Here is a 27144-nt window from a genome sequence, read left to right as displayed (position 1 = left end):
ATTTTAGGTTCATGAAAAACAGGAAAGTGGGGGGGGGGGGGTTATTGATTGCATAACCTTTCTGAAATTTTATAAGAGTAATACATTTTTAAACTTTAAAAAAGTGAAAGATAGTTAAAAATGCAATGAAAGATATTTTAAAATGCGCTATTACATCTAAATAATTTTTATAGATTATTTAGATGAGAATGTACTAGAGCAATAAGCAGAATAAGTCAAAACAGCTAGGGATGACGAATATTATCAGAGCGGTTATTACGTAACCAATATCAAAAAGTCACAAATACAAGTGATCAATACTTTTCAAAGAGGGGTGTGATTCAAAACCTTGATACGATCTTACTGATGATATTTCGACTACAAGTTTTGGACCACGATAGAAACTAACAATCGATACGATATCACTGAAATTTGCCGGAGCGGTGACGATACGATCTGTCCAATGGATAGGGATGACGAATATTTTACGAGCGGTTTTTACGTAACCAATATCATAAAGTCACAAATACCAGTGATCAATACTTTTCAAAGAGGGGTGTGATTCAAATCCTTGATACGATCTTACTGGTGATATTTCGATTACAGGTTTTGGATAACGATAGAAAGTAACAATCGATACGATATCACTGAAATTTACCGGAGTGGTGACTTCACTGGAAAGTAACAATCGATACGATCTGTCCAATGGAAGCTCTCGAACAAAACAGAAAAGGAGAAATCTGTGAAGGGATTGAAAAGTTAACGGACCGGTTATTGGAATTATCGTATCATTAAATTGCATATCACTGAAATTTATCGGAGCGGTGACTTCACTGGAAAGTGTCCACTTCATGCGAGTAACCTTGACTTTCCGATATTCGCATTTGATGATGCACTATTCCATACAAATCCTTTTTAACCCTCTGAGCGTTTTCATTCTACGTCTGAAACCTCTAAAAAGGGAACTAAACTTGACTAGTATTCTCTCTCACAATCGTTTCGGTTTTCCTAAAGAAATGTACAGCAAGCGCGAGCACTTTTTTCTTTCCCCTCTTCTTCTTCAAGAGTGGTCTACACACCCTGGGGTATGCGCAAATTACCGCTCATTCATGTCAGATCTTATAGCTTTCGTTTATGGCTAGAAAAGTCAGATGGTTTCTAGGAATAGTGTATGGGGATCCAGTTTTGTTGCTTTTTAACCCCGATAGTAGATAATATCGCTCTGTAAAAAGTTGTACAGAGCAAATATAAACAGAAGGGTTTTCTCTTAATTTTTGCTAGGTATTTTAACCACAGAAACTCTCATCGGTCTCACTATATATATATATATATATATATATATATATATAAATAAAATAAGTAATTAATGAGGATTCAAATTTCATTCATATTCCTTTATTATTCTTTCAAATAAATCATTGTAATATTTTTTACTGAGTAATCAATATTTGAATAGCATTTGTCTAAAATTAGGACTAATCACAAATAGTTATGTCAATCAGATGTGTATAAATAACAATATATAACCGATTTATCATTAAAATAGCATTATCTTCTATTATAATAAAATATGCAAATCAGCAAATTGATTGAGTAGCTTAAAAAATATACAAATCTAGAGCCATATGATTTGCTACTTATGTATTAATGACCCAGGCTCTAAAATATATCACATCAATTTTTTTAAAGTTCAATACTTTTTTTAATCATTTTTTTATTGAAAAATAATGGCATATTCGCTTTTAAATGTTTCAAAATAATGAAAATTTCAATTAAAACCTCATCAAATATATCAGGGTAAATGCAGATTAAATGACCTTATTTAAAATTTATTTTTGAAATTATAGACTGTTCTATTGATTTTAAAATGTTTTAGAAATTTATTAAAATTATCGACATTTTTTTGCTATTTTTTTCCCACCTTTTTTCACTATTTTGTGTGCATATTCAAAGAAATTGCTATCTTCAAAAATATTCAAAGGAACAAATAAATGATTCTTTTAAAATATTATACAGGAGTATTTCATTCCTCATAAATTTCGATACATTTATGATGTTCTTTAAAAAAATTCAATGGACGTAATAATTTTCTAATTTTCGTACATTCTAAAAAAGAAAACACTATTTATTCATTGCTATTTCTGCTAGTTTTATCAAAAAAAAAATTTTAATGACAAAAGTTTCAATTGTGCTTACATATTTTTATAAAATTTACTGTGGAAAAGTAATTGATGATTTAAATATGTAAAATTAAACTTGTAAAGCATATGTTGCATTAAAGTATCTTTGCAACATTCCATTTTCTTTCTCTTTCTAATGATCGCTAGGAGTGAAGATAACAATCACCGAAAACATTTTTTTTAACAATAATTCATGACGATGGATTCAATAAAAGAATAAGCGTCTTGCTTTGGTAGGAACCGCATCAATTCCACAATTGAATTAAGAAATTTTATGTCTTAGAACTGTATTTGAAACAAAGTTTGGAAGTTTTAATTGCTTACTAGAAAAGTTTTTACTTTTGTTGATTACCTCCATAGACATTGTAAAAATATCAAACTATATAAGTAAATGGATTTAGTGAAGAAATAGTGATATTCGTATTTCAGTGAAATTGGGATATATAAATTTTACAAATATTTGACAGCATAGTTTGAAAACTCTCGAAAACCAGCGTAAGAGGTAACTGGTTCCTTATTTAGAAGTAATTACCGGTGTAAGCAATTACTTTCATTTATGAAAGTAGCCTTGTTGTATCCAGAATCATTGACATTAGCCTTAAATCGGTTTTGAAATACACAAAAATAAAGTTTTTTTCTTTTCTTTCTTTTTTTTTAATTAGTAAAAAAAGGTTTAGTAGTTGCGTGTAGGACGTAAACACTTCTTATTTTGATTATAACTTAATAAACCGTATTCTAAATTATATTACAACAATTAACATACCTGAAAATCATAAATAACATTTACATCTCCTGTTCTTTCCTCTAAATAAATCAATATTATGATGTTTGTTTTGAAATCTGTTTTATGATGATTTATGTCATGAGTGATATGGTGATTTATGATATGATTATTCAGAGCAATTCAAAATAAATCTGAAGATCGCATTTAGTAAATAAACACATTCAATATTAGAAGGAATATATTAATCGCATACCTTAGTTCATTAAGTATGAAGCTATCTTTTACCATAACTAAATAATCACTCTTTGTATTTCGTTATTGAAAAGAATAATTCACAGATTCTCGAAATTTGATACTTACAAAATATGCCCAGTCTTAGAACATCACGTCATATTATTATCAAAAGTTGATTTTAGTTTTTAATCATATTTTTTGTCGAAAATTAATAATAGTGTTTAAACGATTACATCTACTGACTTAATTTCACAAACTTATCAAATTGATAAAAAAAAAGCCTTTATAAAGCAGTTACTTTCTAATTTGTAAGCTATTCCATTGATTTATGGATTCCTCCCCCCTTTAAATCAGAAAGACCATCTCGCGATTAACCATCCGCGTGGCCCTAAGGCTCGTCTCACACTATACGGACTCAAATGCCACCCGTGTCGCTATGACTTTGGGCCACCGTTTTTCTACAGACCGAACATTTTACTTACTGTACTTCTTGATAACTTCCAAAAGAACTAACCAAAAATTGAAATCTTTTTCACAGTTGTGTAGGATGTTGGATTTAATACAGGAAAACGCATTTTACTTTATAAAAACTTTATAAAATTAAATAACAGCCATTTCAATAAAAAAAAGTTGATATACTTTTTAAATATTTTCAATGTGTTGCTTATTCTTGCGTTGTTTCTATATCCTCACAATAAGGACAATTATGAACAGAATTCAACAGCAAAATCCATTAAAAAAAGTAATAGAATGAAAATATTTTAAAAGGAAATACTTCACGTGACAACAAGAATAATAAACGCATTACTAAAATACACAAATTCAGTAATTTTAATTTTTTTAAGAGGAAATACATATATAGAAACCAATACTAAAAAGGAGCCAAGCAAAAGGAACAAAAGTATAAATTCATGGCCGCAGTATAAGCTCATAGAAGAATCATGAAGAGAAATCCATTTCAACCTCAAAACTCAACCTCAAATTCCTGTCGCTTTCTTTTGTCACTTTATAATATATATTATATAAAGAACAGAAAATTTTTAATATATAAATTATTAGAATAATTAAAATATTATGCAGTATAGTTATACCGAATTATAATATTCATTTAACTAGTTTTAAGCATTACAATACATATCTGCTCCAGTAAAATATTTATAAACTTCAAGTATCACAGAACTGGTTTTCGTAAAATTTATTATACAAAGTTATGCGCATGTTTCGCAGAAATTCTGTATTCACGTTCCCCAGCGCGCAGAGAAACATGGTTACAAAAAAAAAATGTTTGAAACAAATTGTACCCATCCACAACGCTTGATACTTTATTTTTATAATTTATCAAATATATATCCAAGCGGTAGACAAAATTAATAAACTTGATTAAATTGTTGATGAATCATGCAGCCAAATAGTGGAAAGAAAGAATTTATTTATTTCAAAATGAAAATACATTAAAAAAAGGCGTTTTTTTCTTCTTTCGAAATTGAAAAATTATATAGATCAGACGATCATTGATGATATATCTAATGGCCAATGGTTTTATTATGAAATATAAATTGACAGATTTGGTCGAATGACTGGGGCAAGTAGAATACCAAAAGGTTTTGGAAGTAATTCCGTCATAGACGTATCAACTGAATATACTGAGAAGATATTATATATATATATATATATATATATATGATAGGTGATCATTGATGATATATCAATAGTCATTAGCCCTCATATAAAAAGAAAATTAATATATGATTGACAATATTATTTATATAATTGGTTTAAAAAATAAACAATTGTTTCTCAAATTTCAGTTTAATATAGCATACTGGATATGGCTTAATCCCTTTTTTCAACCCTTTAAAACCCTTTATTAACTTTTTTTTAACCTCCCCATTCAATAGCTTGGGTTAAAAAGGCTGAGCATTCACTAGGAATCATTCCAGTCAAAGAATTTGAGAAACGATTTCTTTCTTTATCGTAAATCAACATAAAGCAACCTTTCTATAACTAATTGTAATTAATTTATATGTAATCTTATCTTCAAATATTAGATAAACTGACTGATGATAAATCTATATGTAAAAGTCATGTATGCATGTACATGATATCCCAAAACGGAAGCATCGAGATAAATTAAATGTATCATGCAATTTTATCAAAATGTAGATTTGTATTAATTTTTTTTAATGTATTCTAACAAAGGATTTATCACACATGAGTGTTTAAATAATTATTTGAAATCACACGCACACATACAAAATAGATAAATGAAGTTTGGTAAGTTGGTTTGATATCGTTATTGGGAATGTGTCGAATTTTTGCTCCAGTCTGAAAGGATAGGAAGACGCACCAAATTCATTCTTGATTCTATTCAAAATGTGCTAAGAAATATGGATAGCGCTACACTGCATAAGCATATGAATAGGAAAAAGTAAGAATGCTGATGCTACCATTGATCTTTACCTTGATTGTAAACCTTGGATTGCTTTTAATAATAATAATAATAATAATTGTTTTCCTGTTTAGGCCCAACAACCTTTAAGGTCGATCTGCATTAGTGTGCAGTTTATGAAGTTTTCTTCCATGAGTAACACCAGCATCAGTAACAAAATCTGAATAAAGTAATGCAAAGTCATTTATTTGATAGGAGAAAATAGCAGGTTGTGATTTCAAGGCATAACTATGAATGCTAAGCTTTTGAATATTCAAAAGTAATTTATTATCCATGCACCATTCAGGAATTTATCTGCACCATTTTGTATTAGAACATCCTTAAAAACGTATAGTTAAAACTCATTCTGTACTTAGCACAAGATTCACCAAAAGTTATCTCATTTATCCACTCAGATTTTATTCTATATTGAAGAATGCTCATTAACTTATCTACAAAAAAAAAAAAAAAAAAAAAAAATACTGCTTCAAAGACCTGTAAAATAAGAACAGAATTTTTGAACTACCTACTTATTTTTTTAGAAGTGTTTTAGAGATCTATAATTTTATCTAAGAAATATATCTTCTCTGATAAACTGTTGAAAAAATATCTTCAGATAGTTTACAATGTTAAGACTTTTACAATGCGATTCGTTTCTTAATATTCCTAACAATATAAATCAAACCCTGAATTAAATTTATTTTACTATTTGCTTTCATCTACATCAAGGTATATTAAGACTAAATATTAATAATTTTCTGAATAGACATAATTCTTAAAAAAATGTTTTTGTTTCTTTTATGAATTTGAATGAAATTATTCTATTCAGTTCTTTAAAAAAAAACTTTGAAAAGGAGTCGCATTATAAAAAACGACACATTATTCCAAATTTTTACAAGATAAGAGAAGCAATATAATAATATATTTTATTATATTCTGTGAAATTTAGACTGCTTAAAAACGCAAAATTCATTTGCATCTGTTTACTTCGTGAAAAATAATTGGAGGCATAGATTAGCATAAAAATATAAATTTGAATCATAATAACGGTTGAACTAAGAATGAAAAATATATTTAATATTTTAACTATATATTGATGGAAATTTTTCAAATATATCCCTTTCGAGTTGCTAGTACTTCAATGTGATGTTTAATCACAAGTAAGCATAAAACTGCATTAAGAAAAAAATAACTCAATGGAACTTTGAGGCAACGCTTAGATCAAAGAAATCCTATCCCTATCGATATCAAACAAAAACTATTGAAACAAAATGCAATTTAAATTTAAGTCCACATAGAGCCATTATGGGAGACACAATTGGGGAAAAATTCCTGTTCCTCTTTTCTTGGGCGAGCCCTTTTCTTTTTCACCCCTCATTTCTCCATAACGCCGGCACCATCACAATGCCCTATGCCTAAAGGAATCTTTGGGCTCTCAGATCCTGTGACTTCCTTAAATGGCCGTAAAACTTCATTGTGTTGTCTCCCCTCCAATTCATCAAGATGTCGAAACTGGTAGGGGGAAAGAAATACGTTAAAATACGTCGACACCATCTGCGGTGCAGTAACACCCCTACGTGATTTTCAGTGCAAAACGAATTTGCATCGTTCGTTACCCTACGTTAAAATCCGTGCAGTGCCCTTTAAAGACATCTATGGGGCTACGTCGAAATACGTGTGGAACCCTTAGAGGGTTAATTGCTTGTGACTTAACTGTGGATATATTCCGTTTACTGATGGCGCCATCTATTGGTAAAATATAGAACTAAAGTAAACATTTAAAGGAATGATATATATATTTAATTCAAATTTTGCAGAAAATGGTTTACTCCAATAAAGAAATTAAATAAATAGTTTTGAAAAAAAATCAAATTTAAGAAGTAAGCTGAAATAGATAAATTAATTCAATCACACGTTACTTAAATTAGTAAATTAAGTATTAACTACAATTAATAAATTTTATATTTAATATTAAGTAATAATTTTTAATTAATAATATGATTGAAATAACAGATATTTGGAACAAATATTTAAAAATAGCATTAGCAAAATTATTTGTTATTCAAAAAATCGTGGATTATGCATCTCTACCAATGGAAGCTCTCGAAAGAAATCTGTGATTGGATTGAAAAGTGAACGGACCGGTTATTGGAATTATCGTATCGTATCATTGAATTGCATATCACTGAAATTTATCGCAGCGGTGATTTCACCTGAAAGTGCGAGGCTTCACTGGAAAGTGTGAAGTCACCGATATTCGTATTTGATGATGCACTATTCCATACAGATCATTTTTTATTGCTCGTGACATGATTGACTTTGATTACATGTACTCTGTTTACTGCTGGCGCCATCTATTGGTATAATATAGGTATATAAATTAATTCAATCACACGTTACTTAAATTAGTAAATTAAGTATTAATTACAATTAATAAATTTTATATTTAATATTAAGTTAAATTTTTTAATTAATAATATGATTGAAATAACAGATATTTGGAACAAATATTTAAAAATAACAATAGCAATATTATTTGTTATTCAAAAAATCGAATGCATCTCTAAAAACAGCTGCATTTGAGAAATTATGCAACGTGATTATTTAAAAAATTGTAATGAATAAAGAAACAAAAATATGTTGGCATTAAAATAGTATATATAATGAAATCATTGACCATTGATGACATCATGTTGAACAAATATATATATATATATCGGATATTTTTTTAAATGGATCTTAGTCACGTGACGAGAGTTTTCCCAATAGCTGATCGGAATTTTCGACGGATTCATTCGTGGACAAGTTTTGTTACATCAGCCTTTGCGATAATTTTCCGAACATATACTATCTTCATATATGTTGAAAATTAAAGATTTAAATGAACATAATAGAATATCTTCATGTTTAAGAAACAGCGTTGTAGAATTAAAATGTTTCAAAACACTTTCATAAGCTTTCTTTCTTAAAATATAAATTCATAAGTATATTTCTTGAAAAGCATTCAAAACTGAACATTAGAAAATTTGGTTATAGTGTAAAAAATTACGTATAACAGGGAAATTTCTATTGATTTATTAAGAACAGAAAGCAAATTGGAGAATTGAATTTGAATAGATATTTAATATAATGGCAGTGCACCTTTAGGATATTTATTCATTACAATATGAAGGCATAATAGCCAGACTACTTAAAAAAATGTTATTTAGCACATAGCTTATTTACTAATAATTTTTTACTGTTTCTGAGACGAATCGATAAATTTCAACCCTTCCAGAGTTCCACAGTTCTGTTTGCTCAAATTGCCTTTTACGCATGCGCTACAGAGTATCGGATTAGGGACAAGCAAACAATAAATTTGGTAGTGCCATCTAGTGTTGATACATTAAGAAAGTGAAAAACTTCAAAATAATTTTGAAATAAAAAAAATGATGGTAAGGAAAACGCAAGAAAGACATTTTTCTATAATTGTTATAATTTTTTAGAATTGCATGCAGATGTATATGAGATAGATATTCTTTCAGGGCAAAAGGAATTAAGTCCTATATTAAGTCAATAAGATTAACTCTTTTTCTCCTGATGAGGAAAAATTATTAGTAGAGATTGAAACACATTTACGATTTTCACTATCAAGAGTAATGTTTCTAAATATTTTGAAAACAGTTATAGCATACAATTTATTACGATTTTATTTGAATTTCAGTTTAAGATATTTAATTAAGAAATTCATCATTTGATAGCCAAAACATACACTTAATTTTTATTACATCTTCTATACTTATATAAAGGTCAATGCGTGTGTGTGTATTGGCGCTCTACAGACCAGAGCATTTGACCCACAGCTATCAAATTTGGTACATGTATATCTTGGAGGTCGAGAATGTGCACCTGGAATCCGTTTTTTTGAATTTTTAATTGGAATTTTAATTATTAATTAGAAACTAACTTTCCCGCCAAAAAAACATCTTCATTTCCCCACCGTCAAATGAGTAAGGTTTCAATTTTTTTTCCCACGTTAATGAGGTTAGACTTACCATTTTTCGACGAATTATTTCAAACGATTCTGTTTATTTTCTTAATGTTTGATGCATTTAAAATTAAACATTGTTAATTAATCGATCTTTCAGATTCATTCTGAAGTACTTTTGAATTAAAATAAAACAAAATAAAGGAAATTGAAAATTTCTTATATGCATAGCGTTCCCCAACTGGCGTAGAAGAATTCACGCATTTGCGTTACCATAACTGGCGTTGAAAATTCACGCATGTGCATTGAGTTCCGATTGCTGACAACTATTTTCAACGGATGCAGACTTGATTTAAATTATTTTTAGGTTAGTTTCATGCTTTTGTAATTAAATTGTATTTTTGTTAATTATATATTTTTTGTATATGCTTATAGTTTTAAGTATATCGTTTTTAAGTAATTTATTTTAACTTGTTTTCGACCGATTATTTTAAACGATTCTGTTTATTTTCTTAGCGTTTGATGCATTTAAAATTAAACATTGTTAATTAATCGATCTGCTCATGATGAATCTCAGAAAATTTTGTTGACAAATTCTTGAGATATTACATAAATAAACAAAGATATTCTTTAGTGCCCATAAAGCTTAAATGCTCAGTGACTCTGTTTTCAGTAATCATATTATAAAAAAAATGTTTTGTTCCAGTAAAAAATATTATTATATTAATTGCGGATTAATCATTTCTACTTTAATTTAAAGCACAAATTCTATGGGAGCTAACAGAAAATTAGAGAGATACATATTATGTTATGACTGAAGGCCTTTATAATATTATGAGTGAATTATATGACTATCAAAATGTGAAGTTTTAAAATATTTTGATGAAGAAGCTATTAAATTAAGATTTACATAAAACATTTACTTATTAAAATTTTAACGAGCATTAAGATTAGCGAACCGGCTGGTCGCCAAAGGCTGCTAGTTTCTGAATAAAGTCAAAACATATATTTAACTTCGTTTTATTTTTATTATATTTTTATCTATCTTCTTTTCATTTTCAATTGATATTTATTTATTTTTATTAAATGAAAAACCTTATTAAATCTTTATACTTCAGATATAGAACTTTCACATGTTTGTTACCTATGTAAATTTCAGGTTTCCAGTTCCAAAGCCAGTTTAATTCAGTCACTTTATTTTAAACCTGAAATGTAATATAGATAATATATAAAAAAAAGTAGGTTTTCTTTAACAAGCATAATGGCTAAGTTTTATATTTATATTTAATTTTGATTTGCTATTGAATTTTCTCTTTAAGTAAGTAAGCCAAGCTTGATTTTTTTTTATTCCTATTAATACCAACTGGTACGAAATTACCATAAGTTTAAGCTGGTTTATTTCAATTTTTTGATTAGTGGACTGTAATGTCATTTTAAATCAAACGACAATTCAAATGCCAACTTTTTATTTGATCTAGGTTCAACCGCCTCCGCAACGATTCAATACAAAACTGTTCTATTCTTTCAAGAGCTGATCTCATGTCAGCAGGGTTACAAATTTAATCGCTGAAGCCAAGTCAGCGCATAATTGTAACATTCTTTAACAAAGAGCGCCAACGAAGCAGAAACACCAACCACAACTTCAAATAACCATTAATTTCAACACTCTTAAAATCTCTACATGATAAATAATTGTTGGGGTTCTTATATATATATATGTGTGTGTGTGTGTGTGTGTGTGTGTGTGTGTAACATTATTTGTTGTGATGCAGAATACAGTTTGAAGACAGTGAAGAGACTTTTTACATTTTAAAATTCTTTTTAATATCCATCGGGAAAGCATAATTATTTACAAGCAGAAACGCGGACAAGACGTCCGCCACAGCGCAGTACAAAAGCCGAAGTGGGGAAGAAGGGCCGAAATAAATTATCCCTCGCCTTATATAACCTTAAATTGTGATAGGAAAAATATTTCTTCATTGTGCTAATATATTAATAAGATTCTGATAGGGATTTCTGACGCATGTCAATTACATGTAAGGGAAACACAGGGATCTTTTAAAAAGAATGTGCTTACTGGACATTTTTTACCCCTTCATACCGAGCGTGTGAAAGTATCGGTGTTTAGTCGATTCAGCAATTTTATAAAGCTTCTCTTGAATTAATTAAGTAGAGAAAATGGAATTGCATCTAGAAATAAGAGAATGAACTTATTATGGGCAAGATTAAGATAAAACTTTGGAAATTAATTAAGTTGAAATTAGAGTTAAAATATCATTACACACACACACACACACACACACTCACACACACTCACACACACTCACACACACTCACACACACACACACACACACACACACACACACACACACACATACACACACACACACACACATATATATGTGTGTGTTCAATATATATATATATATATATTGAAATACAAATCAGATTTTAAAAAAATATTGTGAAAATGCATGTTGCTACTAAATAAAAATTAACTATTAAGATTTTAATTACCAATTAAAAAAAGTAAGTATTTCATTATTTCAAATATTAGCTAGAGAGTTTTTTACATTGATAATGCCTTTTAGTTTATAGTGATAGTGCCTAAGGCTTTTTTTTCTTCCAATGTTAGTCAAAATTAAATATATAATTGTAATTTTTTTTTTTTTTTTAAGGAATGGCTATTCTAATATTAAACAGGCAAACAAGGTATGTCAGGAAGCTGAATAAAATAGTTTTAAACATATCTTCAATCTTAATTTATAACAGAAAGATAAACATGAAAATAAATAACATACCTGTGACCTTATCTTATCTCCAATACATATACACACACAAATTGTACATTATGTTTATAACATATTTCTGATGCACACGTTTGTTTATGTTTAATCAAAGTTTTATAAATAATTAATAAACCATAATAAATAATTAATAAACTATCACATATTTTTATATTATCTTTATTTGCTTTGTAATAGAATAGATAATTAAAAGCACCATTCAAATAAAAGAAGGTGTAAGAATAAAGATTATAAATATAATAACTGACAAATCAAATTATATCAAATGTTATACTTGCTAAGACTTTAAATTAAAATTTAAAATGGAAAGTAAAAAATAATTTTTTAAATTCTTTTATTATTACTATTTTTTAATAATTACTTATCTTTTATATATTTAAATTAAATATTTAAACCTTAATTGTTACTTTTGGTATTAACAATTAAATATGAATTATAATATAAGCAAAATATTTTTTTTTATTTTCATGAATAAGAATGATCATTATGTTTGATTATATGATAATCGTGAGAAATTTCTTTTTCAAATTCCACTTGTTTTTTAATGCTTTTGGAATGCTTATAATAAGTAGCAGGCGAATTCAACTTTCTGTTACAGTTTTCGCATGACTACGGCATATTGAAACCTTCATAAGCGGAAATTATTGGAATCAAAATAAGTAAGGAATAAATATAAATATAATTAATGATATACTCATGTGCAGAAAGCATTGTGAGAAAACTGAACTTTGGGACTTTTTTTAAAGAACTTTTCTGAAAAAAAACTGAACTTTGGGACTCTCTGAAGGAGATTTATCGATTCTAGTTATGCGCTGAGCATTCAAACATCGCACTTGGGATAGCATTGACGTAGAATCCTTTGTTCAATCTTGGGCAACTTTTTTTAAAAGAATTTTTCTTTCAGAATTATCTCAAAGTAAATTAACATTTTACACAACTAATAAGAATTATCTCAAAGTAAATTAATAATTTACGCAACTAATAAGAATTATCTCAAAGTAAATTAACAATTTACATATAATTTCAACTAATATGGTATTTATTTTTATGTAAAAAATAAACGTTCATTCTCCTTGCTTGAACTATAACTAAAATTCATGAGTTATTTTTAAAGTTACAGTAATTTTTAAAATGATTTATCATTCAAAAGTATTTTTTTTATTTAAAAATATATTTACATTTATTTTCGAACAGAAGAAATGCTTATAAATATTACTTTAATTGTGATCAATAACATCTATAATTATTCGCATAAAAAATTATTTAAGAAATTTAAATACTTATTCTATAGAAATCGCCTTTTGCGAACAGCTGGTAATGTTTGCTAAAATTTTCAATCAAATCCTTTATGTGACTTGATCTTAAAAGAATCATCAGTAAAATATTATTAAGCTACAAATTTTGATAATCTAACTAACAGAGCTGGCTTTCTCTATAAAGGGCCTGGGTGCAAGGAACTATTTGGGTGCACGAACAAACACAAACTTATATTATTACTATTGCAAGTTTATTTAATGCGTGGTTTTATCTTTGCCATCAATTATTTCGGGAAAATTAATTTTTTTTAGATTACAATTTTTTTAAAATTTTCTTTCCGATGCTTAATATAGCAAGTACATGTAAGCCTTTTGTACGCAATGCTTGACCGATTATTAATTTTTAATTTGCTGAAAGGATGCTCAACACTCTGTCTTATGACTGAAATAATTAATTTAGAAAAATATGAATTCATTTGAAATAGTATTGAATCCCACAGAATTTTAGTTTCGGGAGCGGTATTTGCATCAAAAAATTCTTTTAGGTTATTACAAATTTGTTCAAACTGTGTATACACCTTTTATACCGAATATGTTTTGGCTTCCCAACGAGTGTCACTTAATGGTTTAAAAGTAATGTTTCTGTAGAATTTCCCCGCTTTTTGTAATTGCGGAAAATAAGCTATATAAGCGTTGCGATATATATATATATATATATATATATATATATAAAGTACAATATGCGTTACTGGAACTGGAATCACAAATTAATAAATTAAAAGAATGTAATTGGGAAGGCATATAAATTGCATTAGGGTTCAAAGCAATTATTCTAGATTGTAAACCTTATATTTTCCTTTCATTTTGTTACCGTTATCGTATGCCTGGTCTCTACAATTCATAAAATCTAAACCTGTAAATAACCCCAACCCTAAAATAAACCCTGTAAATGATTCATTTATAGTTAATCTTTTTCTTCAAAATTTCTATACCTAATAATGGTTGAAATTTGTTCCTTATGGGAAATATCATGACTACATTCAAATATTGTAGTACGTGAGTGTTTTTATACCTTCTTTAATTTTATTAATTCCTTTTCTAACGCAGAAATAATTTGTTCCCGTGATCTATATGTTAAATAATGCACAAATTTATTTTTTGATTTTTTAAAAATTCTTTTTATATGATCTATTGGCACAGAATCGTATTTACTTAATAATTCGATTAAATAAAAATTTCCAGTATTAGGAGTTCTTGTTATTTTTCGGGTTCCTCTAAGTGGAAAATTATTGCAAGCTAAAATTAAAATCAATCACATTCTTTGGAATAGTTAAGTCTTCCCGCTTCTTTATTTATAGTAACTTGATTTGTTTTTTTTTCAATAGTCGAACATAAAATTAGTCGTTTTAATAATTCTTTCCAAAAAAAAAAAAAAAAAAACGAGTAAAGGTGGCCAATAGAACGCTCATGATCTTGAATTACAATCGACATCTATCTCCAGTTATTATAATCCCTAATAAATCGTGTAAATTGTTCATTTCCACATCTTTTTCAAAATAGTATACAATAAAAACAAAATATAGAGTCTTGCATTTTTGAATACATTAACCAGCTGCGGAGCTAAGTTTCACCATTTGGCTTTTATAAAATAATACGTAGTGGAAAATAGTCTGTTTTCAGGATTCTACGCAAAACAACCTTTATGTTATACAGGTCCGGTTTTAACATAAAATTCTAAACTTATTCGTTTTAATAGTACTTAGCCATAAATACGGATCACTTACATTCACTTTATGAAATATGTTATCGTTATTTTCTGATTCGACCATATTTGTATAAATATACAGTTCTTCGACGAATTTCAATTTTTGCATTTTCTTTACAAGAAAGATTATGTAGTTTGTGCGGACCTTTTTTCTCCAGTTTAATTGTAATTTTTGAAGTCGAAGCAATTTCAATGTCAGAAAAACTCCGTAGGCAAGAAATCAGATCTACTTGTGAAGTTTAGCGTTGCTTCTTCTTCTTCTTTTTTCTTTTTTACTAATTTTTTTTGACAGCCAGAAGGGTATGTTCTTGCCATGGACAAGGTTGATTAAGAATATTAAATATTTTACAGTATGAATTTTCAAATACTATATGCAGTATCACTTAGTAGGTGAGGTAAATGACTGTGAATTATTACCTTAGGTTGGTAATATATTGTATACTTGCATTAGATAATAATATATCCGTATATTTCCAAACTCAACTATTTTCAAAGTTAAATTTCTTTTTCTCTTCTTACCATTTCACAATTATAGTTCAAAATATTATTTTAGTTCTTGATCATTTGGGGGCCTCTCAATCCCGGTGCCCCGGTGCATAGGATACGCCGCACCCCCCAGAAGGCCGGCTTTGCTAATTACTTATTTCACATTGCTTAAGAACTTTGCACTAACCTGTTCATTCTACTATGCTTTTCCCTGATTTTCAGTCGTCTCCTCTAAAATTTGAAAATCATTTTGAGACGTAAATAATTAAAATTCAGTTAACGTTTTTTTAAAAATATGAATACAAAAAATAGAATCGTTCAACGTTGAAGTCTTATTTATACTACATACTATCTTTTATAATTTATGCAATATCACAACGGAATGTGCGATAAAAATTTCTCTTGATTTATCAAAAAATAATTTTTTTAAAAAATTTCTGGAAGAATTCAAATAACAAATAATTATGTTTTGTTTTGTTTCATTCTATATCTGCATTTCTGAAGAAAAAAAAAAAAAATAGGAAATTTAAATTTATGCAATCTTTTATACCAACGAATCATATTCAATAAAATATTCTTGTCACTCTTGTTTTAAATCAAATAATACATTAATATTCTGTGACAAAATATGACGTATAATGAAATTTTGAACATCATTATTTCTGGGCAATCTCCCTTGGGAAAACACCAGGCTCTGATTGGTATATCTTCTTCCAGACGCTTAGTGGAATGGCCCCAAACTCTCCTTTTCCTTAATACATATAAAACATATATAAAAACCATGTTTGCATAATATAGAATTTTTGACTTAATATTATAAATGCTTGAAATTAATCTATGCGCCATTTCAAACATTAGTGATATTGAATATACATATAGCAACTGAAATCATTTCTGTGAGACTGTTTTTACTTGAAAGTTTCATGTTCACAGTAAACAGAACTTAAGTTAAACAACTAAAATAACACGGATTTATTGTTATACAATTTATTGGAATCATGGGTCTGAAAACCCGCTTAGTTCACCGGAGATGTTAGTTATATATAATTCCAGTGAAATCGTTTAAATATATTTTCCGTTAAATGGTCTGATATTAAAGCCGTGTTGGTTTAATACTCTTGTATATGTTCTGTTCTTTGAATCTTTCTAAGGGAGACCAGTATCAGGACATGACAGACGATATTAAAAATGTAAATGTGCAGTTCATCTATCTTCTAAATTTCGCAATATTGTAATTTCTCTTATTTATTTTTATTTTATTTTATTTATTTATTTTTGTAAACCAAACAGATATTGAACAAAATCCTTCTTTATTATTCCTCAAAAATGGAAGGAAATTAAGTATTTGATGAAACAATGAAAACGTTTTGAATTTCAGAGCGATTTTTAAAAAAATTTAAGCAAAATTTTGGTGCATCTCGCCGATAGCTTAGGAAAATAAAAAAGCATAAATTTGATTTTTGCATAATCTTAAAATTCAAAAAATTATCCATTCAATATTAACATTACTTAAAATACTTTACACGTATTTCGCAACAACATATTTTATTATTGAAATGAAACTCGATTCATTTCCGTGTTACTACTAATATTTTAACCTGGCCTTTTTCCATTGTTGATGATCAACATATGAAGATTCGACTTTTCATGTTGAGTAAGTTTCACTTTAATTCATACTTTTTCAAAAATTTTGGAATCTTATTTTTTTTCTTCTTTTTTGCTTATATTCATGAAAAATGTTTAATTTTGAAAACTGAAAATGTGTTAAAGTATTCCTTTTTTAACATTGCTGCTCTTTCCTGTAATATAATTATATGCTAAATAATATAGACAGAAAATTAGGACAATGCTTAGTACAATGAACAGAACGGTATAAAGTTTCTGAACTGATATAAGTTTTATTTATATCGAAATTTGAAGTTTAAGAATATTTTGCTGAGGCAACTAGTATAAAATAAGGGAAATATGGAGACAAACCTTGAATTGCATATCTAAAAAACTTTTTGGAATCGTATTCGCGCATGGAAACAACGCTCTGTAATTTTTAACATTTCTATTAAAAATAAAGATGAGCGTGCGTGCGTTGGCACTCTATAGACTAGATCATTTGACTTAAGTTTCCTAATTCGGCACATATATACCTAGACAATAGAAATATATACCTCGGTAGTCGTGCAAATTTTTTCTAAATTTTAGCTATTTATTTATTTATTTTGCCGAATTTACAACAATAAATTTCATTGCTGTCCTAAAATTCAAACTGCTTTATTTGTTTCATCAAATATTTAATCGCATGATTTTCTTACATCAAGTGTTATTTACTAGACAAATAAAACTGTGAAGTTGCAATATCGGAAAATTTATAAAAGATAGATGAATTGAATATTTATATTTATATTTTTAATATCATTATGATTTCATTAATCTGGTCTCTTTTAAAAAGGATTATATATACAATAAACAGAAGGTTTATGCATACAATACATATAACTTAAGACAATTTAAATAACACTGCTTTAATGTTAAACAATTTGAAGGAATAATAGACATGAAGTTATATATAAACGATTTAGTTACAATCGGCTATAAGTAATATTCCCGATGAACTAGCTGGTCATCTGAAACGATTGATTCTGAATAAAATTGTTTTCCTACAATGTTAGTCAAGATTAGTCTCTATCTGCCTTAACTTTTACATGGCTGTTTTTTTTTTTTAATTTGACAATAAAAATTACTATATTAGCAAATGATATTATAAATATATATATATATGTGGATTTTTATCTCATTTTTAGTTAAAACTTTCTTATACGAGTATTATTAATAGTCTATGATTAGTATTAAATATTTCTTGAAGTTTTCCATCATGAAATGTTAATTACTTTTTCCTACAACCGAAGTTGCTTGTTGAACTGCTTTTCACTTGATTGAATTTATACTTCACGAATCTACAATTACTTATATTACGCATAATATGATCACCAAAGGTATTAATTTAAAAAATAAATATTTCATCTTTTTATGAATAATTATCATTAATTTAAAGCAATATTAATAAATACTGTGAACATATAATAACTTTCAGTTCCTGTTATAAAGTATTTCTATTAAAGATATTTGATCTTCCTTTAATTTAATATATTTCAGGTGACCAACATGCTAACTTATTTAAGTTATTTTATATTAATGTAAAAAAGTGAATGAATACTGTCACAATTAACAAACACTTACTGTGTCAATTGAAGAAAACCAAAAGTTTCAATTACTATACACTAAATGATTTTATAAAAAATGAGTTTGATCTTTTTTCTTAGTTTTAATATAAAATAGTTGCAATTAAACTTTTAAGAAATATGACTCAGAGCAATTCCAAAGTTTTTCTTATATCAAGAAAATGTAATTAAAAATAGATTATAATGATATAAAATTAAACAGGATAATCGTTTTATATAATTCAATTTATTTATAGCCATCATATCCATATGCTACATAATACATGATTTGAAAAAGTATATCATAAGTATATAAGTAAGACATAAGAACACATTTCATTTAACTTAATATTAAAATATTTGAAGACATTTTGGTCGATTTTCAGTAAGTACTCTAAATATAGACTAGACAAAATTGAAAAAAAAAAAAAAAAATAACGGAAACAAATGCATATATGACAGAAACATTTTAAAAGCACATCTAAATAATCTCTAATAATTCATATATTAATAAAAGTCTAAAAAGGTACATGTATTAAAATATGAGCAAAAGAAGCATGTCTCTAAATTTACACAAGTTCAAATTCCTCATTACCATCTGTATCAAGAGTATCCATTTCAGATATTGCTGTCACACTTTTTGGTGCCTCAATAGCACTTTTAGCGGAGTCGTTCACGGATTGTTGGGCATTCTTTTTCTCCGTCATTCTTTTTTTTAGCAGTTTTATCTTCTTCTTCTCATCCCTAGCATTAACATGCTTCTTACTCTGCACATGATCCGTGGCACTTTGGAGACCTGTAAAGCTCATATGGCACAATTTACAAACCAGAAAGTAGTATCCTTTTTCGTAACCAGCTTTTTCTTCGCTATCTTCTTCAGATGTAATATTCTCAACCGATTTCACTGCTACGATTTCAGGATTAGCCGCCACAAATTCTAAAACTTTGTCCTTGACTTTCTGCTTTTCGTGACTGTTGTTATCCAAATGTTGCTTGAAAGCAAAAGGATCCGTGAACATTTTTTTGCATTCTTTGCAGATCATCTTCCCGGTTGTAGAATCTTCCAGAAAGAAATCTTTCAACTTCTCCATTGCTCGGACTCGTTTCATTTGGTTTTCATGCACAGCACTCATCAAGTGGATTTTGTAAGGCACTGGCCCACTAAATTGTTTGTTGCAAATGTCGCATTTGGTGAAGAATTCTTCATCTTCAATTTGAGGATCGTCTCGTAATTCATTTTTTAGTTTGTCAAGAGTTTTTTGCTGTGTCATTTTCTTTTTGTGTGTCGATCCAACCATGTGTTTCTGGTAAGAAGCTGGATCGTAGAAAACTTTTTCGCAAACTGAGCAGCGAGCAAATGGCTTTTGAAGCAAATCATCATCATCAGATTCTGCTTCTCCATCATTTTTTGCAAGAACTTCTGGCTTATCTTTCAAAAATTCTTTTAATTTTTGCTTTTTCATATTCTTAGCATGGATACCACCTCTCATATGAGCAACAAACGGCTTGTAACCACTGAAAGTTTTCTCGCAGACATCACATTGCAGTTCATCCGTAGATTCCGGATCGACGTTCTCATCCTCCTCGTCTTCAGTAGGTTCAATTTTTTTCATCAATTTCTTTTTTGAAAGCATTTGATGGTGTTTCTTGCTATTCACGTGCTGCTCATACGCCTTGATGTTGGAGAAGGATTTTGAGCACAGGTCACACTCGATTTCAGGAAAGGAATCGTCATCGTCTGAGTCGTTGAATAGCTCTTGGTATTTACGAGCAGCTGGAGTGTCAGCTTTGTTTAACAAACTGTCTGTTTCCATGGCAGAGTCCTTAGTACTCATTATGGATCTGAAATGAAAAAAAGGGATAAAAAAATTAGTAAAATGAATTATAACAGAGGAATATTTAGAATTTAAACACATTAAATTACAATAAAATCTCTTATTTCAATTTTCCCCCTTAATTATTATTACATATTTAACTCCTATTATCCCAGTACAGAAAAAAAAACTATATTAATTTTTAAAGCTACTAGACTAAGATAAATGTCATTGATTTATTTCTATTAAAACTTAATGATTTTATTCAGAAGGATCAAATTTTATTTCTACTTTCAATTTAAAAGAATTTTTAAAAAGATGCGATAAAATTCACATACTATAATATTGAATAATCTGTATTTTTTTATCTCTGGTTCCAGTCATTTTTATATGCAATTTAAATCAATCAAGAGTAATACCTAATTTTCGATAAAAATGATATATTTATTTCTAACTTAATTAAATATTTTTCTGCAAATATTTTTCATGACGTTAATGCATATGAAGATTTGTGACGTCAAATAAAATTCAAGCGCAATATTTTTTAATTCTAAATTATTTTTGTAAGACGCTTTCTCCCCCGATTATTTTATAAATCAATTTCGAAATCAAATGGCCGTGTTTCTTAAAAATTACTGAACAATATCCACACATAATACACATAGACAAACATATATATATTACATAGCATACATATTAAGAATATACATTACTATTACACCACAATAATGTCATGCACTAAGCAATCGTTTAAGTGCGCTACAATAATATCATGCAGAACACAACTTAACTACCGGACGAAACTTTCATTGATTGTCGAAATCCCCTCTTCATAATCAATATTAGTTTTCAGTATTATATAACTATGATTATAAATTTATTCAGTTAATAAATTATGAATACTTAAAATGTAAGGCAACGAATACTGCTAAATCTCTCCCCCCCCCCTCCCTCTTTTACTTGTAGTTAAGATGTCCTTTTAGTTAAAAAAGAAAATAAGTTCTTTAAATAAAATTTCTTTGTAATCGTATATGATATACATGCCTATACATTTAAATATATAGATGCGTAATGTGAAGGAAAGAATAAGTTTTTCATTACTTAGGGGCACCAAATACATTTTTTTACAATTATTATAAATAGAATTCTAAATATTTATTACTTCATACTAAATATTGAAATATATTTAAATATTATCTTTAAATATTTTAATGTTATCGAAAAATAAAATCAACAAGATCAAATTAGCACTATTTTTTAAACTCTCTTTTGAGACTAATTTAGAATAAGAAGCATTTTAATTTTTTTCTCCGGTCTTTTTAACTATTCTTATCTCTATCTTTCAAATGGAAGAACGGGATTCTATATTTGTTGATATGTAAAATTATGAAAAAAAAACTTTCTTTTGCATTGCTATCTTTTAAGAAAATCTTTAATCTAAAAGTATTTCATAAAATAGAAATAAATTTTTATTTCCTATTTAGAAGAAAGTTATCAGAATGTAAAATGACAAAATAAGGGAAAACTATACAAAATAAATTTAAAACGATAATTTATAGATATGAATAACACAATGATCGATGCATTTTGTCACATTAAATGAAATTTAAACTTATTAAAACTTATTTAAGAACTATATAATAGTACAGAATCTTGTTACAAAAATATAGAACAGTTTCTGTTCGAACTACTATTTCCGGGGGAAATGGAAATGATAACGAAATGAAGTGGTGTTTTTATTAAAATGGATTTGTCGCTGTAAGGCTGCGGTCAAGGTTATTTGAAATAAGATAAGACTCAGCTAGCAACGAGAGGAAACTACAGTATTGGAGAAGAAATTTCTTGAAAACATTGAAAAAACAGGTAAATTTCTCAAGTTAAAAAAACTTTTCTGGATTTAATTTTTTAATTAGATTGAAATTTAACAATTTAATTTAGAGAACTAACAATATTTAAGATATATCTTTGAGACGAATAGTAAATATATCTATACGTAAAAAAAATTTAAAGGCGAATATCGCATATAATTAAAAACTTTTTTAATCCTTTATAGAATATTTTTGAGTTTGAATAAAATAAAAAGTTATTAACAACTCAAATAAAAAAACAAATTTTATTAATACTTCACTTGCTTATAATTAGAATCTCGCAGCATTTTTAATGTCAAACAATTTTATGTAATCATATAATGTTTTTTATTACTAATAAAATTTAGTGATAAAATTTCAATGCAAAAATAAGAGGACAATAAACCTTACTAAATGAAATTTTTTATGACAAAAATAAATAATTTAATCAATAAATTTGTATTCAATAAGAATGGGATCCCGAGGAAAATTGTTTATATTCGTTACAGTTCAGATTTATTGAATATTTTTTGTTATATATACCTTAAAGCGATTAAAATTTTTAAGATGTTTATATTTTCCTAAAACAGTAAACATTAAATCAAATATCTTGTATGAGATTTTATGATGAATGAAACAAAATTAAGTCAATGCCATATTTTCTTATATAGTATTATTTTAAAGTAAAGACGAATTTACAGTGTTACGAAGGAAATATCTGCATTAAATTTTAAAAATTTAAGCAAATTAAATATCATAATACTAATATTACTTAAAAATTCAATTTTTCTGCAAGCACAAATTATTTCACACAAAAAAAGTAAAAGTTAAAGTGTTTATATTTATTTTTATAATAGAAGAAAAACATTTATAATAGTTATAATTCATCTTATAAAAATAAAAAAAAATTATGAATGAATTTTAAACAAACATTTATTAGCCTAGGAAATAATCTAAATTAGGAAATAGTTATTTCAATTTCAATGGTGCCTTTTAAATCATCATAAATGATAAATCATTCTTGTTTTATAAAGGAATGAATACATTAGAAAATCTATAACACTGCATTAAAAATGAACTTACCCTATTTAAGTCAGGGTGTCTCAAAACACAGTTAAAATTCCCTGGTGCACTTTCACTGTATTCACATCACACATAAAAGTTACCAGCTTGAAGCGTCTCTTTATACCACTCAATCTTTCCGAACTGAAGTTTGAATGTCAGTTCTGGTTCAGATGGGGGGAAAAACCGAAACCAAGCGAGTGGCTGCGCATGCGCGAAAAATGCTTCAGTTTTTCGACCTTTCCAGATAGGTTCGTATATTTAAATCACGTGGCTCAATGTTTATCACAGAGTTCTTATGAAACAAGGCGAATAAGTTCGTAATTCAGCCAATTAGTTGCGTAATTTAACGACGTTTCTTTAGGTTAGTGAATCTGTGAAGGTCTAAGAAAATAGTGTAGTTCCTATAGCTACTTAAAAGTTTCTTTAATTTATTTGTATTTTTTGCTATAATAAAAGGAATTTGATTTCACTTGATTAAATAAATACAAATCCGGGTTATAGTTTGATATTTTTCACCAGTTTTTAAAATTTTGAAATAATTGGAAAAAAAAAATAATACCATTTTATTTGAAAACATTTATAAAAACATTTCATTGAAAACATTAATAAAAACATTTCATTGAAAACATTAATAAAAACAAATTAATAAAACACATTTAATGAAAATTTTGAATCAACAGTTGTTATTTTTGGTCATTTGTCGTCTTTCTTGATATTGTTATTATTATGTTATTTGATAATATAAAAGTAGTTTGGTTTCACCCCAATTAAAATACACAAACATGTATTGTATTAAGGGTGTGATTTTTAGATAACTCTTATTTTTCGGCATTATTATTGTTTCTGTAATTAAATGTGGATTTGATTTGCAATAACAGCAGTGTTTTTTCCCCTGCTGTTGTTATTTTTTACTAACTTTTTTTTGACTGATTTTTTTTCTGCAATAAAAAAAAAGCGAAAATTTTTGTGAATTTTTATTTCAGTTAAAGTAGACAGCCTTTGTTAAATTTTTTAGCAACAATATATTATTTTTTTAGTATCTACCGTTATTTTGGCCTTGTTATTAATTTTGAAATTGAAAGGAGACATGATTTCATTCATTCAACAAATAAATTCAAATCATGCTAAAGTCTGGAGAAAACAATTTATTTTTTTATGGCTGTCAGTGGCACTATCAATTTTTTTTTATATATATATTTTTTTGGTAATGACAGTTTAATACTCCCAGATAATATTAATAATTCTATTATTTGCATTTTTGAAGCTAAAGAAAAGGAATGATGTATAAGTTTTTTTATTTAATTTACACAGAATTAATAAGTTTCAAATTAAAAAGTAAGTTTTATCTGGTTGACTTGCCCTATTTCATTTTTTAATAAGTATTAAGCTCTTGATGAAAAGGAAATTCTAGAGAAAAATCGATACTGAAAAAAAACACATCAACAACAGATGCTTATTTTAATTTTGGATACAAAATAATGGTTTTACCAGATGGTCATTGTAATTAATATAAGATTTTATTATATTTTTCATGCAGTTTTTCTTTAAAATGATGTTTCAAATATTAAAATTAAAAATATTGTTTATTTAAATTTTTGAAATTTTTATTTTAAATATTAATACATTCAAAAGATGATATTATGCTATTTAAGACAAAAAAAAAAAAGAGTTCAAAAGTTAAAACCTTAAAACTGTTTGTTTTTGACGTATGTTTCTTCATTGCTACATTTTCTGTTAAAAATCATAGGGCCATTTCTATTAATTACTTTCACCAAATATATTTAATTCTATCAGTAAAAAGATTTATATTAGCTCTAAAAATTGATTATATTTCATTTATATTATAGAAATTTTTTTGCATAAATTATTGCATTTAAGTTATCAAATTTCTATACATGATTTTATAAAATTTATTATTATTGTTACGTTTTGAAAATAAACAAGGACAAGTTTGGGGATGCATTTCTTTATTTTGAATCACTGTTATATGAGGAATGCACCACTTTAGTATTCACTCCACCCCTCAAACTTTCACTTCACATCTAAGTCTATTTGCTCGCCCTGTAAGGGTACACACCAAGATCACATACTACGTGGATTTTTGTTGGAATCGTGTCACAGATCTGCGGCCGTTCAGTCGTGAAATCATACGTTTAACCGTCAATACTCATTATTTCTTTCTAAGTTAATTTAAGGTATCAGACTAAGTTCAGAGACCTATTTTAAAAAATGATACATAAATATTTTTTAATAGAACCAAATAGCTAAAACAGACTTGAAAGATCACTATTAGAGGAAAAATGCACTTATTGCCTTTAGTTTTTCAAAAAAAAAAAAAAAAAAAAAAAGCTATTTACTGACATTTTAGCAAAATTTTCAATGATAGGAAAATAAAGTAAGTTAAAAAAATAATGGAAATATTTAATTTTTATTTCACCTACATACAGCTCAAACTACCTAAAATATAACAAACCACAAGATAAAAATTATTTTAATAAATAAAAATTTTATCAGCATTTGAAGTTGTTCGTTAATGATTTTTTGTCAAAATTCGTCTATGTTTTGAATTGGAAGTATCTGTAACATGTCTATGAAGTTATATTAAAATCTGCGGTCTATCACACCCTCAAAGGTTTTAAATGCATGCATACTAAATTTCATGAAATTTTATTGGATGTTTTTTTTTAGATATCATGTCCAATCACAATGAAGCATTCATTCTTCGGAAAATGCATTTTCACGCTTTTTTTTTAACAGAAATGCCAGAAATAAGCAAACTACCGCTGAGTAAACAGAGGGTTAATATAAGCGTATCAAATATTATTTTGGAGAATATAATGGTAAAAATAAAATAAATCACACATTTCCGGTTTAAAATGTCACAGTGTCTGATTTCATCTTTATTTTTTTGTGTATTATTGAAACCACTGTATTTATAGTTCTATTTTATGTATATTAAAAACACAGTCTGTTTTAGAATCTACGAAGTTTAGACTTTATTTTCAGATTATAAAATAAATTTCAAATTTTTTTGGAAAAAGCATCTTCACAACCTAATCGGATACCATAAAACAGAAAGAAATTAAAACATTATGAAAGAAATATAATTAGGAGTAATTTTGTAAATTTAAACTGCCATGAAGAAACAAATAAATGTGAAATATAATAAAAAAGTTGAAAATTATTTTTATTGTTGAGTATTTCATTCGTAAAGTTGATAATTTTAGAAATGATTAAAAAAATACCAAACAGATTTGGTGTATGATTGAACTGATAAATTTAGTTCTTGTTTTTTAAATGAAATCCTTCACAAATATGGATCAGCTTTTGCTTTCATCTGTGATTTCAACCATATCAAAGAAAGATAACATGATGTAAC

At 27.4% G+C, this 27144-nt stretch overlaps 1 protein-coding gene across 1 annotated transcript; it reads right to left on the bottom strand.

The window, feature by feature from the left end:
• Positions 1 to 19317: 19317 nt before the first annotated feature.
• Positions 19318 to 23934, bottom strand: LOC129965974 (zinc finger protein 346-like). Its single transcript, XM_056080290.1, has 2 exons — positions 23784 to 23934; positions 19318 to 20881 (listed from the first exon to the last, which is right to left on the bottom strand). The coding sequence occupies exon 2, from the start codon at positions 20872 to 20874 to the stop codon at positions 19609 to 19611; it is 1266 nt and encodes a 421-aa protein (XP_055936265.1). The 5' UTR covers positions 20875 to 20881; positions 23784 to 23934; the 3' UTR covers positions 19318 to 19608.
• Between the last annotated feature and the right edge of the window lie 3210 nt (positions 23935 to 27144).

This window comes from Argiope bruennichi, chromosome 4 (genome assembly GCF_947563725.1).
Source record: "Argiope bruennichi chromosome 4, qqArgBrue1.1, whole genome shotgun sequence".
In the NCBI taxonomy this organism is placed as follows: Eukaryota; Metazoa; Arthropoda; class Arachnida; order Araneae; family Araneidae; genus Argiope; species Argiope bruennichi.
This window is presented reverse-complemented; position numbering and strand designations above follow the sequence as displayed.

Excerpts from the sequence above, each read along its gene's own strand:
- LOC129965974 (XM_056080290.1), bottom strand. The coding sequence starts at position 20,874 with ATGAGTACTAAGGACTCTGCCATGGAAACAGACAGTTTGTTAAACAAA.